Raw genomic sequence first — 17,689 nt, 5'->3', positions numbered from 1 at the left:
TACATACAGTGGGGAGAACAAGTATAGTGGGGCAAAAAAGTATTTAGTCAGCGACCAATTGTGCAAGTTCTCCCACTTAAAAAGATGAGGCCTGTAATTTATCATAGGTACACTTCAACTATGACAGACAAATGAGAAAAAAAATCCAGAAAATCACATTGTAGGATTTTTTTATGAATTTATTTGCAAAGTATTTGGTCAATAAAAAAGTTCCTCAATACTTTGTTATATACCCTTTGTTGGCAATGACAGAGGTCAAACGTTTTCTGTAAGTCTACACAAGGTTATCACACACTGTTGCTGGTATTTTGGCCCATTCCGCCATGCAGATCTCCTCTAGAGCAGTGATGTTTTGGGGCTGTTGCTGGGCAACACGGACTTTCAACTCCCCCCAAAGATTTTCTATGGGGTTGAGATCTGGAGACTGGCTAGGCCACTCCAGGACCTTGAAATGCTTCTTACGAAGCCACTCCTTTGTTGCCCGGGCGGTGTGTTTGGGATCATTGTCATGCTGAAAGACCCAGCCACGTTTCATCTTCAATGCCCTTGCTGATGGAAGGAGGTTTTCACTCAAAATCTCACGATACATGGCCCCATTCTTTCCTTTACACGGATCAGTCGCCCCGGTCCCTTTGCAGAAAAACAGCCCCAAAGCATGATGTTTCCACCCCCATGCTTCACAGTAGGTATGGTGTTCTTTGGATGCAACTCAGCATTCTTTGTCCTCCAAACATGACGAGTTGAGTTTTTACCAAAAAGTTATATTTTGGTTTCATCTGACCATATGACATTCTCCCAATCTTCTTCTGGATCATCCAAATGCTCTCTAGCAAACTTCAGACGGGCCTGGACTTGTGTCCCCCTGCTTAAGCCAGTACGTCTGGCACTGCAGGATTTGAGTACCTGGCGACGTAGTGTGTTACTGATGGTAGGCTTTGTTACTTTGGTCCCAGCTCTCTGCAGGTCATTCACCACACAGGCCCCCCCATGTGGTTCTGGGATTTTTGCTCACCGTTCTTGTGATCATTTTGACCCCACGGGGTGAGATCTTGCGTGGAGCCCCAGATCGAGGGAGATTATCAGTGGTCTTGTATGTCTTCCATTTCCTAATAATTGCTCCTACAGTTGATTTCTTCTAACCAAGCTGCTTACCTATTGCAGATTCAGTCTTCCCAGCCTGGTGCAGGTCTACAATTGTGTTTCTGGTGTCCTTTGACAGCTCTTTGGTCTTGGCCATAGTGGAGTTTGGAGTGTAACGAGGTAACGAGTGGAGGACAGAGGAGCCTCTTAAAGAAGAAGTTACAGGTCTGTGAGAGTCAGAAATCTTGCTTGTTTGTAGGTGACCAAATACTTATTTTCCACCATAATTTGCAAATAAATAAATTAAAAATGTGATTTTTTTCTGGATTTTTTTTCTCATTTTGTCTGTCATAGTTGAAGTGTACCTATGATGCAAATTACAGGCCTCATCTTTTTAAGTGGGAGAACTTTTTTAAATACTAAATACTAAATACTTTTTTGCTCCACTGTATTTGATAACCTGCAAAATGGGCAGTGTTTCCTACTTACAAAGAATGTAGAGGTCTGTAATTTTTATAATAGGTACACTTCAACTGTGAGAGACGGAATCTAAAACAAAAATCCAGAAAATCACATTGTATGATTTTTAAGTAATTACTTTGCATTTTATTGCATGACATAAGTATTTGATCACCTACCAACCAGTAAGAATTCCGGCTCTCACAGACCTGTTAGTTTTTCTTTAAGAAGCCCTCCTGTTCTCCACTCATTACCTGTATTAACTGCACTTGTTTGAACTCGTTACCTGTCCACACACTCAAACAAACATACTCCAACCTCTCCACAATGGCCGAGACCAGAGAGCTGTGTAAGGACATCAGGGATATAATTGTAGACCTGCACAAGGCTGGGATAAGCTACAGGACAATAGGCAAGCAGCTTGGTGAGAAGGCAACAACTGTTGGCGCAATTATTAGAAAATGGAAGAAGTTCAAGATGACGGTCAATCACCCTCGGTCTGGGGCTCCATGCAAGATCTCACCTCTTGGGGCATCAATGATCATGAGGAAGGTAAGGGATCAGCCCAGAACTACACTGCAGGACCTGGTCAATGACCTGAAGAGAGCTGGGACCACAGTCTCAAAGAAAACCATTAGTAACACACTACGCCATCATGGATTAAAATCCTGCAGCGCTCGCAAGGTCTCCCTGCTCAAGCCAGCGCATGTCCAGGCCCGTCTGAAGTTTGCCAATGACCATCTGGATGATCCAGAGGAGGAATGGGAAAAGGTCATGTGGTCTGATGAGACAAAAATAGAGCTTTTTGGTCTAAACTCCACTCGGCGTATTTGGAGGAAGAAGAAGGATGAGTACAATCCCAAGAACACCATCCCAACCGTGAAGCATGGAGGTGGAAACATCATTCTTTGGGGATGCTTTTCTGCAAAGGGGACAGGACGACTGCACCGTATTGAGGGGAGGATGGATGGGGCCTTGTATCGCGAGATCTTGGCCAACAACCTCCTTCACTCAGTAAGAGCATTGAAGATGGGTCGTAGCTGGGTCTTCCAGCATGACAACGACCCAAAACACACAGCCAGAGCAACTAAGGAGTGGCTCCGTAAGAAGCATCTCAAGGTCCTGGAGTGGCCTAGCCAGTCTCCAGACCTGAACCCAATAGAAAATCTTTGGAGGGAGCTGAAAGTCCGTATTGCGACAGCCCCGATACCTGAAGGATCTGGAGAAGGTCTGTATGGAGGAGTGGGCCAAAATCCCTGCTGCAGTGTGTGCAAACCTGGCAAGAACTACAGGAAACGTATGATCTCTAATTGCAAACAAAGATTTCCATACCAAATATTAAGTTCTGCTTTTCTGATGTACCAAATACTTATGTCATGCAATAAAAGGCTAATTAATTACTTAAATCAAACAATGAGATTTTCTGGATTTTTGTTTTAGATTCGGTCTCACAGTTGAAGTGTACCTATGATAAAAATTAGACCTCTACATGCTTTGTAAGTAGGAAACACTGCCGATTTTGCAGGTTATCATACTTGTTCTCCCCAGTGTGTGTGTGTGTGTGTGTGTGTGTGTGTGTGTGTGTGTGTGTGTGTAATATATATACACACACACACACACACACACACACACACACACACACACACTGCTCAAAAAAATAAAGGGAACACTTAAACAACACAATGTAACTCCAAGTCAATCACACTTCTGTGAAATCAAACTGTCCACTTAGAAAGCAACACTGATTGACAATAAATTTCACATGCTGTTGTGCAAATGGAATAGACAACAGGTGGAAATTATAGGCAATTAGCAAGACACCCCCAATAAAGGAGTGGTTCTGCAGGTGGTGACCACAGACCACTTCTCAGTTCCTATACTTCCTGGCTGATGTTTTGGTCACTTTTGAATGCTGGTGGTGCTTTCACTCTAGTGGTAGCATGAGACTGAATCTACAACCCACACAAGTGGCTCAGGTAGTGCAGCTCATCCAGGATGGCACATAAATGCGAGCTGTGGCAAGAAGGTTTGCTGTGTCTGTCAGCGTAGTGTCCAGAGCATGGAGGCGCTACCAGAAGACAGGCCAGTACATCAGGAGACGTGGAGGAGGCCGAATGGAGGAAAAATGACCTCCCAGCAGGCCACAAATGTGCATGTGTCTGCTCAAATGGTCAGAAACAGACTCCATGAGGGTGGTATGAGGGCCCGATGTCCACAGGTGGGGGTTGTGCTTACAGCCCAACACTGTGCAGGACGTTTGGCATTTGCCAGAGAACACCAAGATTGGCAAATTCGCCACTGGCGCCCTGTGCTCTTCACAGATGAAAGCAGGTTCACACTGAGCACGTGACAGACGTGACAGTCTGGAGACGCCATGGAGAACGTTCTGCTGCCTGCAACATCCTCCAGCATAACCGGTTTGGCGGTGGGTCAGTCATGGTGTGGGGTGGCATTTCTTTGGGGGGGCCACACCTCCATGTGCTCGCCAGCGGTAACCTGACTGCCATTAGGTACCGAGATGAGATCCTCAGACCCCTTGTGACCATATGCTGGTGCGGTTGGCCCTGAGTTACTCCTAATGCAAGACGATGCTAGACCTCATGTGGCTGGAGTGTGTCAGCAGTTCCTGCAAGAGGAAGGCATTGATGCTATGGACTGGCCCGTCCGTTCCCCAGACCTGAATCCAATTGAGAACATCTGGGACATCATGTCTCGCTCCATCCACCAACGCCACGTTGCACCACAGACTGTCCAGGAGTTGGCGGATGCTTTAGTCCAGGTCTGGGAGGAGATCCCTCAGGAGACCATCCGCTTCCTCATCAGGAGCATGCCCAGGCGTTGTAGGGAGGTCATACAGGTACGTGGAGGCCACACACACTACTGAGCCTCATTTTGACTTGTTTTAAGGACATTACATCAAAGTTGGATCAGCCTATAGTGTGGTTTTCCACTTTAATTTTGAGTGTGACTCCAAATCCAGACCTCCATGGGTTGATAAATTTCATTTCCATTGATAATTTGTGTGATTTTGTTGTCAGCACATTCAACTATGTAAAGAAAAAAGTATTTAATAAGAATCATTCATTCAGATCTAGGATGTTTTATTTTAGTGTTCCCTTTGAGCAGTGTATATATATATATATATATATACACAGTGCCTTGCGAAAGTATTCGGCCCCCTTGAACACTTTCAATCGAGAATCTGTGGAAAGAACTGAAAACTGCTGTTCACAAATGCTCTCCATCCAACCTCACTGAGCTCGAGCTGTTTTGCAAGGAGGAATGGGAAAAAATGTCAGTCCCTCGATGTGCAAAACTGATAGACATACCCCAAGCGACTACAGCTGTAATCGCAGCAAAAGGTGGCGCTACAAAGTATTAACTTAAGGGGGCTGAATCATTTTGCACGCCCAATTTTTCAGTTTTTGATTTGTTAAAAAAGTTTGAAATATCCAATAAATGTCGTTCCACTTCATGATTGTGTCCCACTTGTTGTTGATTCTTCACAAAAAAAATAAAGTTTTATATCTTTATGTTTGAAGCCTGAAATGTGGCAAAAGGTCGCAAAGTTCAAGGGGGCCGAATACTTTCGCAAGGCACTGTATATATATATATATATTTTACATTTCACTAGGCAAGTCAGTTAAGAACACATTCTTATTTACAATGACAGCCTACCCCGGCCAAACCCTAACATGCTGACCACACTGCTCGCTTCGCAAAATAAATGTCCACAAACGTTATTCAATCATTGCACACACTGCTCGCGAGCATCTGCGTGGCCAGGCGCTAAAATGGAAATTGGTTCTATTTGTGACGCTCAACGCACTGCAAGTCCGGCCTCTCTGTCTCCTCATTTGGTTTTTAGGAGCATATATCCACGTGAGATCTCCTCATTGGTTTTTAGGTGTATATACCAACGTGGGTGATTGAAAGATGAATTTAGGTCCACACTCCAGTCAGTTGTAGTAATGCTGTAAAGTTGGTTGCCAACCACAATATAAAGTCCAAAGAAGAAAAAGAAACCTGAAGGAAGGAAAGATGACGAGAAATGAATTTGGTTTACCGGATTATTTGTCTGAGTAGAGGACCTTGTGCACTTCAGATAAAATAACAACACAATGTTTATATACCAGGGCAAATTAGCTAGCAACAGCAAGCTAGCTAGGTAAATTGCCATAAATGTTAAATGCTTTTTGACCTGTCCCCAAATTAATATAATTGGCTCAGCTTTGTTGATGATATTTTAACCTGCGTATCCTGATCGTTTCTGGTGTGCGTGAACAAAATACATTTTCACACGTGCGGTTTGGTCAGCATGTAACGATGCTGGGCTAATTGTGCGCCGCCCTATAGGACTCGAATCGAACCTGTAGTGACGCCTCTAGCACTGAGATGCAGTGCCTTAGACTGTTGTGCCACTCGGGAGCCCCAACAGAACATCCCTGGCATCTCTATTGCCTCTGATCTGACGGACTCACTAAACACAAATGCTTCATTTGTAAATGATGTCTGAGTGTTGGAGTACACCCCTGGCTATCCGTAAATAAATAAAAACAAGAAAATGGTGCCGCCTGGTTTGCTTAAAATATGGAATTTGAAATAGTTTATACTTTTACTTCTGATACTTAAGTATATTTTAGCAATTACATTTACATTTTGGGATATTTTGGCTCTGAAAAAAAGGTTCTTAACAAATTACTACGTTAAATATAGACTGTATCTGTCTCGGAAATGGACCAATTACTTTAAAAGCACTGCAAATGACCTAGACCTATGTTGGCTTATTTAAACATTAAAGAAACAAGTATTTTAATTTTGGAACGGTTGAAGTTCGGTTTGACAGTTGAAATCGCACTTTGGGTCGGTGAATTGTTGCGAGCCCTGCCTCTAATCCCCTTCACCATTTTGTCCTCATCATTGAGATTATTCAAATTCAATCATGGAAGTGTTTAAAGTGATTTAAAAAGGGACAATAGATCACTGAGTACCAGGCCATTAGAGGGGGCCGTTAGCAAATTGGGTAGGCCACCCATCAACTGCATTCACTTGCAGAGTTTTGGAAGGGATTACATTGACTGATTTGTGACTGGCGGTAATTTTTTTGAACCTTTATTTAACTAGGCAAGTCAGTTAAGAACAAATTCTTATTTTCAATGACGGCCTAGGAACAGTGGGTTAACTAACTGCCTGTTCAGGGGCAGAATGACAGATTTGTACCTTGTCAGCTCGGGGATTTGAACGTGATCACCGTGATGGTCCTAGTGTCTACCGAGCAATTACCCTACACATCAATTCATTTCAGCTGTATTTGAAAAGAAGTGAACTATTCTACAAAAGATACAAGCCATATGCCTCACCTTTGTTTGTATTTTTTCCTCTGTAATAATAAGCCTGTGTTGACACGTTGTGTTTTAACGGTACCAGAACGGGTCTTGGAGGTGATGGTACCATAATGTTGCATACTGAGGGTGGTTCATATTGGCATCCCTCATCTTTTGTCACACCCGACGTCATGTGTTCCACCTAAACAAAACAAGTACAATGTAAACAGGGGTTAGGAATATTTGCCTAGATATGCTAGCTATTTTCTGTATACTTTGCCGACGGTACAACGTCGAACTTCAAGTTCAGCCTTTTTTCGCAAATCCCATCTTCACTTGAGTAAAGTTGGTGAAACACTTGTCTGTAATGTGAACCCTGCAGATACTAGTTTCTGAAGTAACTTTAATATTTTCATCCGGCTTAATGTTACACTCAGCAAGAAACAGCATCCACTCCAGTAGGAGTCAAGGGTCTTGAGGAAGGCTGTGTTGAAATGCTAACGAATTCTTGGCACATCCTGTTACCGAACAAGACCACTGAGTACCAGGCCATTCGTGAGGGCCGTTAGCAAGTTTGGTAGGCTACATCAGCGCCATTAATTTGCACAGTTTTGGATGGGATTACATTCTAATATTTAATGTTCAATACGCACAATAAATTGACTGGTGAGCTAATGTGGCTCATTTCAGTGGATTCAAGAGTCTGTGTAATCAATCTCTACATAATTTGTGTTGCTCAACTGGAGACGTAGAGACCTTGATGTACTGCGTAGGTTAAATCTGACCACATTTAGTTGACTGATTGATTGTTTGGTCGTTTAAAAAAATATATATATATTTAGTCTAGGAGTCGCAAATATATAATAATATAATTTGGCCACACAAGACACCGGTCTGAATTACATCTGTCTGAGTGTACTAATCCATTGCAGAAGCCGCGAGGATGGCACACCAGTATCACCAGTAGTACATTTACCATTAATTCCCATAATTTCTAATCTACAATGTTTGTTTGGTTACAATCATTTTTGTTAATGCATTCAATATATATTATTGTTACAGTCTTACCGTTTGCACAGCGCACAATTTAGGCTACACTTGTGAGGGAAAAAAGTTTGTATTTCAGTCCATTTACGAGTTGTCAATTCATTCATTGTCCTTGTGCTCACTGGTATGGGAAACTGAGGGCCCAGAGTATTTTATACAATGTTGCAAGTTTGCTAGCATGAGCTTCCCACCAGACCAAGTTAATACAATGTTTCAAGTTCCTTGCAGACAACCCATGCATAGCCAATGTGATTTATAGGATATTTATTTTTATATCAGGATATTTTCTACCTGCAGGCTGCAATGTTTTTATTTGTTGGCTATTTTTACATGTGTGACTCATTTCAAGAAACTAGGCGTATGTCGTGCGTCACTACTTCAGAGGAGAGCCATTCGAACGTAAGCTTTTTGGGGGCAGAAATGCCTTCTGGAACATGTGAACTTTCATGTGCGTTAATAACAAACTCGTATGCCATCTGTAAATACGAATACAATTGTTAAATTACGAGCCTAATTGGTTTAGACAGGAGCCATGATTGGCTGAGATAAATGGGTGGACTGGACATGCTGAGAGAGGTGTTCGGATTGGTCTGCCATGTAGCAGGCTTCTGTCTATAACATGAGCTGGTCATTGCTCTCCACTTTCTGGAGGTCCGAGTTTTGGAATCAGAGTATTCTCTGAAAATTCTGCCGTTTGATTGCAACTATGCAGATGGAGTCAAAGGGAACACACAGAAGGCTGTTGTATAAATCACCTGTCTCGGATTACATCTTCAAACCATGGCATCTGTGACAGAGAGGGAGAAGCATCCATCCATGTATATGGGTAAGATAGTCTAGCTAGCTACATTTTCAGATATTACATTTTTCAGTTTGTCAAGTTAAAGCGTACTGTTAGCTAGCAAGCTAACGTTACGTGTATAATCTGTGTCGTAATATTCGTATCTCAGAGCCATGTGCATTACTAGTTATGGCCTAATGTTAGCTAACCTGGTTGGTTAGCTACCTGCAGATTCATGCAAGGTAGTAACGTTATGAGTTGGGATTATGGTTCATTGTTTAGCTAGCTATACGTCTAAACAAAAGACTCCATTTCAATAGAATGTTCATGATGTCACTGCGACAACTGTCGATAGACGTAGCTGGTAAATTCGCTCTGGCTATCTACTCCGATTTCATTGCAGTCGTCTGAGTGTGCCAGAGCACAGAATAACTGATGAATTTATGGACGCTGAACACCCGTTGAGAATATGGCCGGTGTCAGTAAACATTGGCAAAAAAGCATAATTAAATTGTTGCTAGATGCAGTTTGTCACCAACGCTCTGGATAACATTAACAGCCTAACCAGCTCTGCTAGGGCGAGTAAAATGATTGGTGAGCTTTTCCCTCATTTGTGTCTGTAAGTAGCTAGCAAGCTGTTCAACGTTAGCTTGGGAGCTGTTAAGTCAGAACGCTCGGATCAACCCTACTCCTTGGCCAGAGCATCCAGTGTGGGTAAGATATGCGCTCTCAACGCTCCGAATTTACAAACTGATAATCTGACAACTCTTGAGTTTATGAACACCCAGAGCACACTCTGGCACTCCAGATTGAATTCATGAAAACACCCATAGTATGAACCAACCTTTAGTCTTGACATCTTTGGTTTAGTACATGGCCTCACATGTGAATCCTTAAAGAGCTGGGTGGGGCTAAAGCTTAAGAGGTTGTGAACAATGCTGAAAGGGTGTAGACTGGGTATGCAGGATATAATCGGATGATATTAGTTAAAAATGCCAACATTGGCCTGATGTCTAGTTTAACGCCGATGTGCAAAACCAATGTCAAAGCTGGCGTGCATACCTATATAGCATAGGTAGATGACATAATGAAAATACTGTGCTACACAGCATTCCTAACCTAGCCCATAATGTCTGCCGTGTGGATCTATTTTGAAGTTTCAAAGGAAGGTAACAAAAAGGCCAAATCCAAGAGAAAGTGAAATCTTTCAATACCACAAACCTAATTAGTCATTTGAAAGCGCATCACCCCTAGACATTCAACGACTACAAAAGCAGAAAAAAACTAAGCGCGCACTTCCAACAACTAAACAAGTTCAAGTCAAGCAGTCAAGAGTAAGAAAGAGTAAGAACATTTCAGCGAGACAACTCAAAGCCAAAATCCATTAACGGCAAGATAATCTAATTCAATGCCCTTGACAATCAACCGTTCTCTGTCGTGGATGATGTTGGCTTTCACAGACTGGTCGAGCACCTCGAGCCCCGGTACACACTACCAAGTATGCGCTATTTTTCAAATGTTGCCCTACCGGAGTTACACAGTATTGTTGAAACGCACACCCATGAGCTACTTGCTATGGGTGTCACTTCTATTAGCTTCACGACTGACATTTGGACCAGCAATGTCAGACCCATGAGCATACCGAGTCTGACAGCACAGTGGGTCGTAGAGGATTTTGTATTGAGGAAAGCCATATTGCATGGTCAAGAATGTGCTGGTTCTCATACCGCTGCTGCCAATTCAATGGCATTTGAGAACATGACCACACTCCTAGCTCCATTCGAACAACTGACTCGAGAAATAATCTCATCAACTGCGTCTGCAACAGAAATGATACCCTCTGTCGACAGACCATGGGGTTAAAACTTGCAAAAGTACTCCACTAGAGACTGTGAACAAGTGATTCGGTGGCATTCTCTCTGAGCCTCTCTCCTGTGTCGCCACCATGCTCGATACTAGGTACAAGGACCGCTACTTTGATGAAGACAAGAAACAGGGTTTACGTGAAATGTTAGACACCGCTGGACAAGACCGTGCGCACCGACAGAGGACTCACGACAGAGAGAGCTGAAACTTCACTGCTTGACATGTATGATGAAATCCTGGTTGAATGAAACAACTGAACGAAACACCACAGCAAACATGTGACATAAATATGTGTTGATTATGTTTTACTGGTAATGGAGACATACGTAAATGCCAACAAAATAACTTTTGTCAGTGTGTGTTTCAACTATTTAACTGTACTAGAATGCTTAAAAGGCTGTTAAAATTTTTAATATTGGTTATCGGTATCAGGTTTTTTGGCAAGGAAAATATTGGATATCGGTATCGAACAAAAATGTAATATCGTTTCATCCCTAGTGTAGACAAAGAAGAGCTCGCCAGTAGGTGTACCAAAACATTCAAGGGACATTTTCTCAAAAGTGAGATTAGAAGTTTCTGCTTTGAAAGTTGACAAATACTTTCAACTGTATTGTATATACCATTTTCTAGCTCTGAGTCTCAACTTTTTTCCAACGTAAAAAAAACTATTTCAAATTTTGCTACCTAAGACCAAATCAAGCCGGTCGGTCACATTTTGGCAATAGCAGTTACTTTTAGATTTGTATAATTTTCTCTTAGATTAACCACATGACGTTGATTTTGAGATATGAAGACTTTATTATCAATTCAACTATTCCACGAAAATGTGCATATGAAAATCATAACTGGCACGCAGATCAGTAGAAATGGTACGGTAACTTGGCACTCCAAATTAAAAGTTTGCCGACCGCTGGTGTAGCCTATTGGCAAAGACCAGCGGGAGGAATGGGTTGGGAACAGGTTTTTCTTCTTCTGGTTAGGCTATATTGATCTCTGGCGCCCTCTTTAGTAATTTGTCTTCATTTTTAAAATTGCAGTACTTAAAGCATCAGACAAGCTCAGTAGCCCACATATAGTTCTATTCAAACATAGGGTGTGTCTATATATGGGAAAAAAACTTCAATTTCAACCAATCGATTGGTCGAAAGAACAGATGATTTAGTTCTAACCTGATGCCCCGTTTACATTGTGATGCATTTCATTACATCGTACGTCATCTTCATGCAATCTCATGGAGAGCATAGGCTCTCGTCAAAAAAGAGAAATGTTTAAAGGCTCTCAGATTGCAAAATATGACCTTTTCATTCAAGACAGGATAAACATGGTTTCAGTTGATAATAAAACATGTTACTTTTTGCTGAATTTGTTTTTCTTTCTTGCAAGTCAAGCTAGCTTAGAGTTAAAAATTGTATTTTATTTAACTTGGCAAGTCGGTTAAGAATAAATTCTTATATACAATGACAGCCTGGCAAAAAGCCTCCTGCGGGGACAGAGGCTGGGATTAAAAATATAGGACAAAATACACATCACAAGAGACACCACACTTCATAAAGCAATACCTAAAACAACATAGCATGGCAGCAACATGTGAAAATAGCAGCACAAAACATGGTACAAACATTATTGGGGACAGACAACAGCAAAGGGAAAGAAGGTAGAGACAACAACTCAATACAGTTTATAGAGTGAAGTGATGTGTCCTATAAGGAGCATTGGTAGCAAATCTGATGGCCGAATGGTAAAGAACATCTAGCCGCTCGAGAGCATCCTTACCTGCCGATCTATATATTATGTCTCCATAATCTAGCATGGGAAGGATGGTCATCTGAATCAGGGTTAGTTTGGCAGCTTGGGTGAAAGAGGAGCGATAAGGATAGAGGAATTAAGTCTAGATTTAACTTTAGCCGGTAACTTTGATATGTGCTGAGAGGAGGACAGTGTACCGTCTAGCCATACTCCCAAGTACTTGTGTGAGGTGACTACCTCAAGCTTTAAACCCACAGGTTTAACACCTGTGGGGAGAGGGGCATTCTTACCAAACCACATTACCTTTGTTTTGGAGTAGCTAGCTAGATAGCTAAAAGTTGGGCTATACTGTAGTTTGCAACCTTCCACTAATAATTATCCTAAAAAACAAATGCCATTACAATCAAACTTAAAACGGGAGGCAACAGACATTGTATAATTTTCTTAACAGCCAATGTGTATTTAACATTACTAATAAAATAGTATTCACTTATATAGGAATGGGTAATTGTTTACAAGTCGCTAAGTTAGCTATCACCTAAAACCACATTTTCATCTTCTCTGGTTTGGTAACTTCCTGCAAATCGCACAACCAGTTAGCAATACTCAACTCCCCCACGATATAAGGTCATGTCTACACTTAACAGTTCATGCACCTTTTGTATTTCTGATCATGGAATTCCAAACATGTCATGCTTCAACACATTTAAATGTGTTAACACTGCGTCCGGCTTACATTTTCCCGGGCTATATTCAAATGTCTGTATGCATTCTGCAAATGGTTGAACAGTCTAAAACTAACAACTTGATCAGTGGTGTAAAGTACTTAAGTAAAATGCTTTAAAGTACTACTAGTTTTTTTTTTTTAGGTATCTGTACTTTACTATTTATATTGACTACTTTTACTTTTCACTCCAAACATTTTCCCTGACACCCAGAAGTACTTGTTACATTTTCAATGCTTAGCAGGATAGGAAAGAGGTCCAATTCACGCACTTATCAAGAGAAGATGCCTGGTCACCCCAACTGCCTCTGATCTGGAGGACTCACTAAATACAAATGCTTAGTTTGTAAATTATGTCTCTGTTGTAGTGTGGCCCTGGCTATCGGTAAATTAAAAACGTTGTGCCATCTGATCTTATTATAAGCAATTTTAAATGATTTATACTTGACACTAAGTATATTTAAAACCAAATACTTTTAGACTTACTGAAGTAGTATCTTTCTTGGTGACTTTCACTTGAGTCATTTTCTATTAAGGCATCTTTACTTTTACTCAAGTATGACAATTGTGCACTTTTTCCACCACTGAACTTGATGGCAGTTGCCAACTACTGTATATAGCAGCTAACCTGTAACTGACCAGCAAGCTAGCTAACAAAGCTAAAGGGATAGCAAACAGGTTAGCATAACTCTAGCCAAACAAAACACATGTCTAAATAAAGTATAATTCATGAAGCCAGCAAACACGTTCCTCAAACATTAGGAACGTATTTCCTCCAACGTTGAATTAAAAAACTAGTTTTTCGGAGACGTGTGAGCGGAGAACGCCCCCTGTATGCGCTTTATCCAGGTGTACATTACAGGATATTGCCCGGATTTAGCTGCCCTAGTCGAGTTTGAGATCGGAGACAAAATCCCTAGTTCGTTGCCTACTCGGGCCCCGAGGTCGTCACCGAGGCTCGTTTATTGTGAGCGGGTCAGAGATGCTATCTGAGGGTTACCGATGTCTTCGAGCAGTCCCACTCCCAGACGTCCCGATAAAACCAAACATGTTTGAATACATCGGCACACAAAAAAAAGAGTAGAAGCCAGTGAGGTGACGTTTCGCATTGTTTTCCCCAGCTAGCTAATTATCAACTAACGTTAGGGAGACAGATAAACTTACCGATACTTCATGGATCGGAAAAATAGTTGGGATGGCGTCCGGTTTCAGAACAAATAGTTTGGCATACCCCATTGACTTCGGCCCCCAATTTAGAAACGAGTCCCTGTTGAAATGCGCGCTGCAAATTCGTGTTGTTGTACCGATATGCACATCTGGATTCGAAGTAAAAAGAAACTGCACCCACTGTCTTCTGATTTCAGGGTCTTTAGGAAGACTGTGTAAAGTATCAGTCCTGGCTTTGGAACAACCAAGAAAGCTGCAAGTAGTTACCGGCGATATGTGCGACATGGTGGAGTGGCTAACTGTTAGCTAACGTTACTGTTACATTCTTCAGAATACAAGTCTGTTAGGTTGGGGAAGGGGGGGTGTACAAAGTACATGCACTATTCTGATTACGCAGTGCTACCGCCACCGCATGGACTGGAGTTTTCATATAATCCAATGTCCTACCCCTCGTCTACAACATATTGTAGCGCGGTAGCTAGTTAGCTAACATTAACCCCCCTTTCAACATTGTTTTAGGACTTTGACGATATCTGCTAGCAAAGACTGATTGTGATGGATTGTGTTGATGTGCATCAGCATTACAAGATATAGTTTGTCCTTTACATTATCTAGCTAAACACTTACTACTTGGTTGGTTGCCGCTGCAGGGTGCAAGATGGATGGGACAGAACCTTGTTGGAGGATCAAGCTCTTAGCAAATCCACTTGTGTACCTATCCTGATGTGCAATGCAGTCCGATGAGAAGTGTGCTGTGCATATGCGCAGGTACTGACTGAACTTTTCTGGCACTTGATTATTAAAAATAAATTTAAGCCAGATCAGACGAAGTGTCTGTTCTGATGGAAGACCATGCAAAGAAACATTTTCAGCCTTGCAGCCACCTACTGCACAAACTATCTCTCTCTTGCTTTTGCTTGTCATTACTTAAAATTAAATCACAGATGAAAGGGAAAGTAATCAATATATTTGTCAACGTCAACAATGAGAAATTTTCAAGGTAGCTAGCACTGGAGCCTGATGGGATAGTTCCACTGAAGTATAAAACGTTGCTTTACCGGCTGCTGTCAAGCAGGCAAGAATAAATATGTACTTCCGAGTCACGGATTTTTGGACTCATTTAGAATCAGAGTCCCGTCCTGTATACTTTTGTAAATAAAAAATTAAGGTGAAAATTATGGAAATGTGCACATCAATACATTTTACACTTGTTATCATACAAATAATAATTAAGTATTTATTTGCGATATGTCATTTATTTTTTCAAACCTAAATGGTCAACGTTGTTTTTTGTGTGTACTCCTACCATTTATTGCACCATACACAATGTTCTGTACTTTGTGTTGGAGTTAAAGATGTATCCATTCTATTCCGAAGCTCTTCTAGTTTCCAAATCCACAGAATTTACATCAAGAGGAGCATCCCTACTCATTATGCTGCCCTTAAAGAGTGGCCTATCAACCTAAATCCAATAGTTTTTTCATATTGGACATACATATTGCACTGTAAACAATATTGTGTATGTTGTGTCGCAGTAAAATGGGGGTCAATTCTACTCAAATCACTTCTGGTTTTCCAAATCCAGAGTTTACACCCAGAGGAGCGTGGCTGCTGATTTTGCGGTCCTTAAAAATGTTGCCAATCTGCTTCAAAATGTTCATATTGGACATACAGGACCAGTCAAAAGTGTGGACACACATACTCAAGGGTTTTTCTTAATTTTTTAAAAACAATTTTCTACATTGTAGAATAATAGTGAAGACATCAAAACTATGAAATAACACATATGGAATCATGCAGTAACCAAAATGTGTTTAAACAAATCAAAATATTTATTTTTATTTTAGATTCTTCAAGCTTTGCACACTCTTGGCATTCTCTCCACCAGCTTCATGAGATAGTCACCTGAAATTAATTTCAGTTAACAGGTGTGCCTTGTTAAAAGTTCATTTGTGAAATTTCCTTCCTTCTTAATGTGTTTGAGCCAATCAGTTATGTTGTGACAAGGCAGGGTAAGTTATACAGAAGATATCCCTATTTGGAAAAATACCAAGTCCAAATTATGGCAAGAACTGCTCAAATAAGCAAAGAGAAATGACAGTCCATTGCTTTAAGACATGAAGGTCAGTCAATGCGGTAGGTGTGTCCAAACTTTTGAATGGTACTGTTCATATTTCATGTATTGTACAAAGATATTGAATCGTACAAAATTCAGACCCCTTGACTTTTTCCACATTTTGTTACGTTACAGCCTTATTCTAAAATTGATTTAAAAAAAAAAATCCATCAATCTACACACAATACCCCATAATGACAAAGCAAAAACGGGTCTTAAGAAATGTTTGCAAATGTATTACAAATAAAAAAACATACCTTATTGACATAAGTAGTCAGACCCTTTGCTGTGAGACTCGAAATTGAGTTCCGGTGCATCCCGTTTCCATTGATCATCCTTGAGATGTTTCTACAACTTGACTGGAGTCCACCTTTGGTAATTCAATTGATTGGACATGATTTGGAAAGGCACACACCTGTCTATATAAGGTCCCTGTCAGAACTCCCCAAGGAGATATGGGTGTGGAGTCAGGCGCAGGAGAAACAAGTAATGAATGAAAACGCAACCCAAACTGATAGTAAAACGAAAACAATCCCGCACAAACCCAAAGGAAATGTAGAGATGAAATACCCACCCTAATTAACCTAAATGAAACCAGGTGAACCACAAAACAAACAAAACCAAAAGAAAAGGGAAAAGGATCGGTGGCAGCTAGTAGACCGGCGACGACGACCACCGAGCACCGCCCGAACAGGGAGAGGAGCCACCTTCGGTGGAAGTCGTGACAGTCCCACAGTTGACAGTGCATGTCAGAGCAAAAACCAAGCCATGAGGTCGAAGGCATTGTCCGTAAAGCACCAAGACAGGATTGTGTCAAGGCACAGATCTGGGGAAGGGTACCAAAAAATGTCTGCAGCATTGAAGGTCCCCAAGAACACAGTAGCCTCCATCATTCTTAAATGGAAGAAGTTTGGAACCACCAAGACTCTTCCTAGAGCTGGCCGCCCGGGCCAAACTGAGCAATTTGGGGAGAAAGGGCCTTGGTCAGGGAGGTGACCAAGAATCCGATGTTCACTCTGACAGAGCTCCAGAGTTCCTCTGTGGAGATGGGGGAACCTTCCAGAAGGACAACCATCTATGCAGCACTCCACCAATCAGGCCTTTATGGATATAGTAGCCAGACGGAAGCCACTCCTCAATAATAGGCACTTGACAACCCGCTTGGAGTTTGTCAAAAGGCACCTAATGGACTCTGAGACAATAATAAACAATATTCTTTCAATCTTAAACAATAAGATTGCACTCTTTGGCCTGAATGCCAAGCGTCACGTCCAGAGGAAACCTGGCACCATTCCTAATGTGAAGCATGGTGGTGGCGGCATCATGCTGTGGGGATGTTTTTCAGCGACAGGGACTGGGAGACTAGTCAGTATCGAGGG

At 41.6% G+C, this 17,689-nt stretch overlaps 2 protein-coding genes across 6 annotated transcripts in view; one reads left to right on the top strand and one right to left on the bottom strand.

Annotated features, from left to right (window-relative positions):
- LOC110491844 (zinc finger protein 329) overlaps positions 1 to 15,239 on the bottom strand; it is a 28,438-nt gene extending 13,199 nt beyond the window's left edge. The window contains exons 1-2 of one of the 5 annotated variants that reach the window (XM_021565641.2): positions 14,822 to 15,239; positions 6,900 to 7,065 (exon numbers count right to left, since the gene is read on the bottom strand). In XM_021565641.2, the coding sequence (XP_021421316.2) occupies positions 6,900 to 7,003 (104 nt within the window). In that variant the 5' untranslated portion in view covers positions 7,004 to 7,065; positions 14,822 to 15,239. Of the gene's footprint in view, positions 1 to 6,899; positions 7,066 to 14,191; positions 14,576 to 14,821 lie in introns of those variants that run through there. The other 4 variants (XM_021565639.2, XM_021565640.2, XM_021565642.2 and 1 more) reach the window with 4 other exon arrangements.
- Positions 1 to 17,689, top strand: part of LOC110491843 — a 90,329-nt gene that overhangs the window by 41,884 nt on the left and 30,756 nt on the right. The gene's annotated exons all lie outside the window — the stretch shown is intronic.

This window comes from Oncorhynchus mykiss, chromosome 16, assembly GCF_013265735.2.
Source record: "Oncorhynchus mykiss isolate Arlee chromosome 16, USDA_OmykA_1.1, whole genome shotgun sequence".
NCBI lineage: Eukaryota > Metazoa > Chordata > Actinopteri > Salmoniformes > Salmonidae > Oncorhynchus > Oncorhynchus mykiss.
Note: the sequence above shows the minus strand (reverse complement) of the source record. Positions and strands in the feature narration are given on the sequence as shown.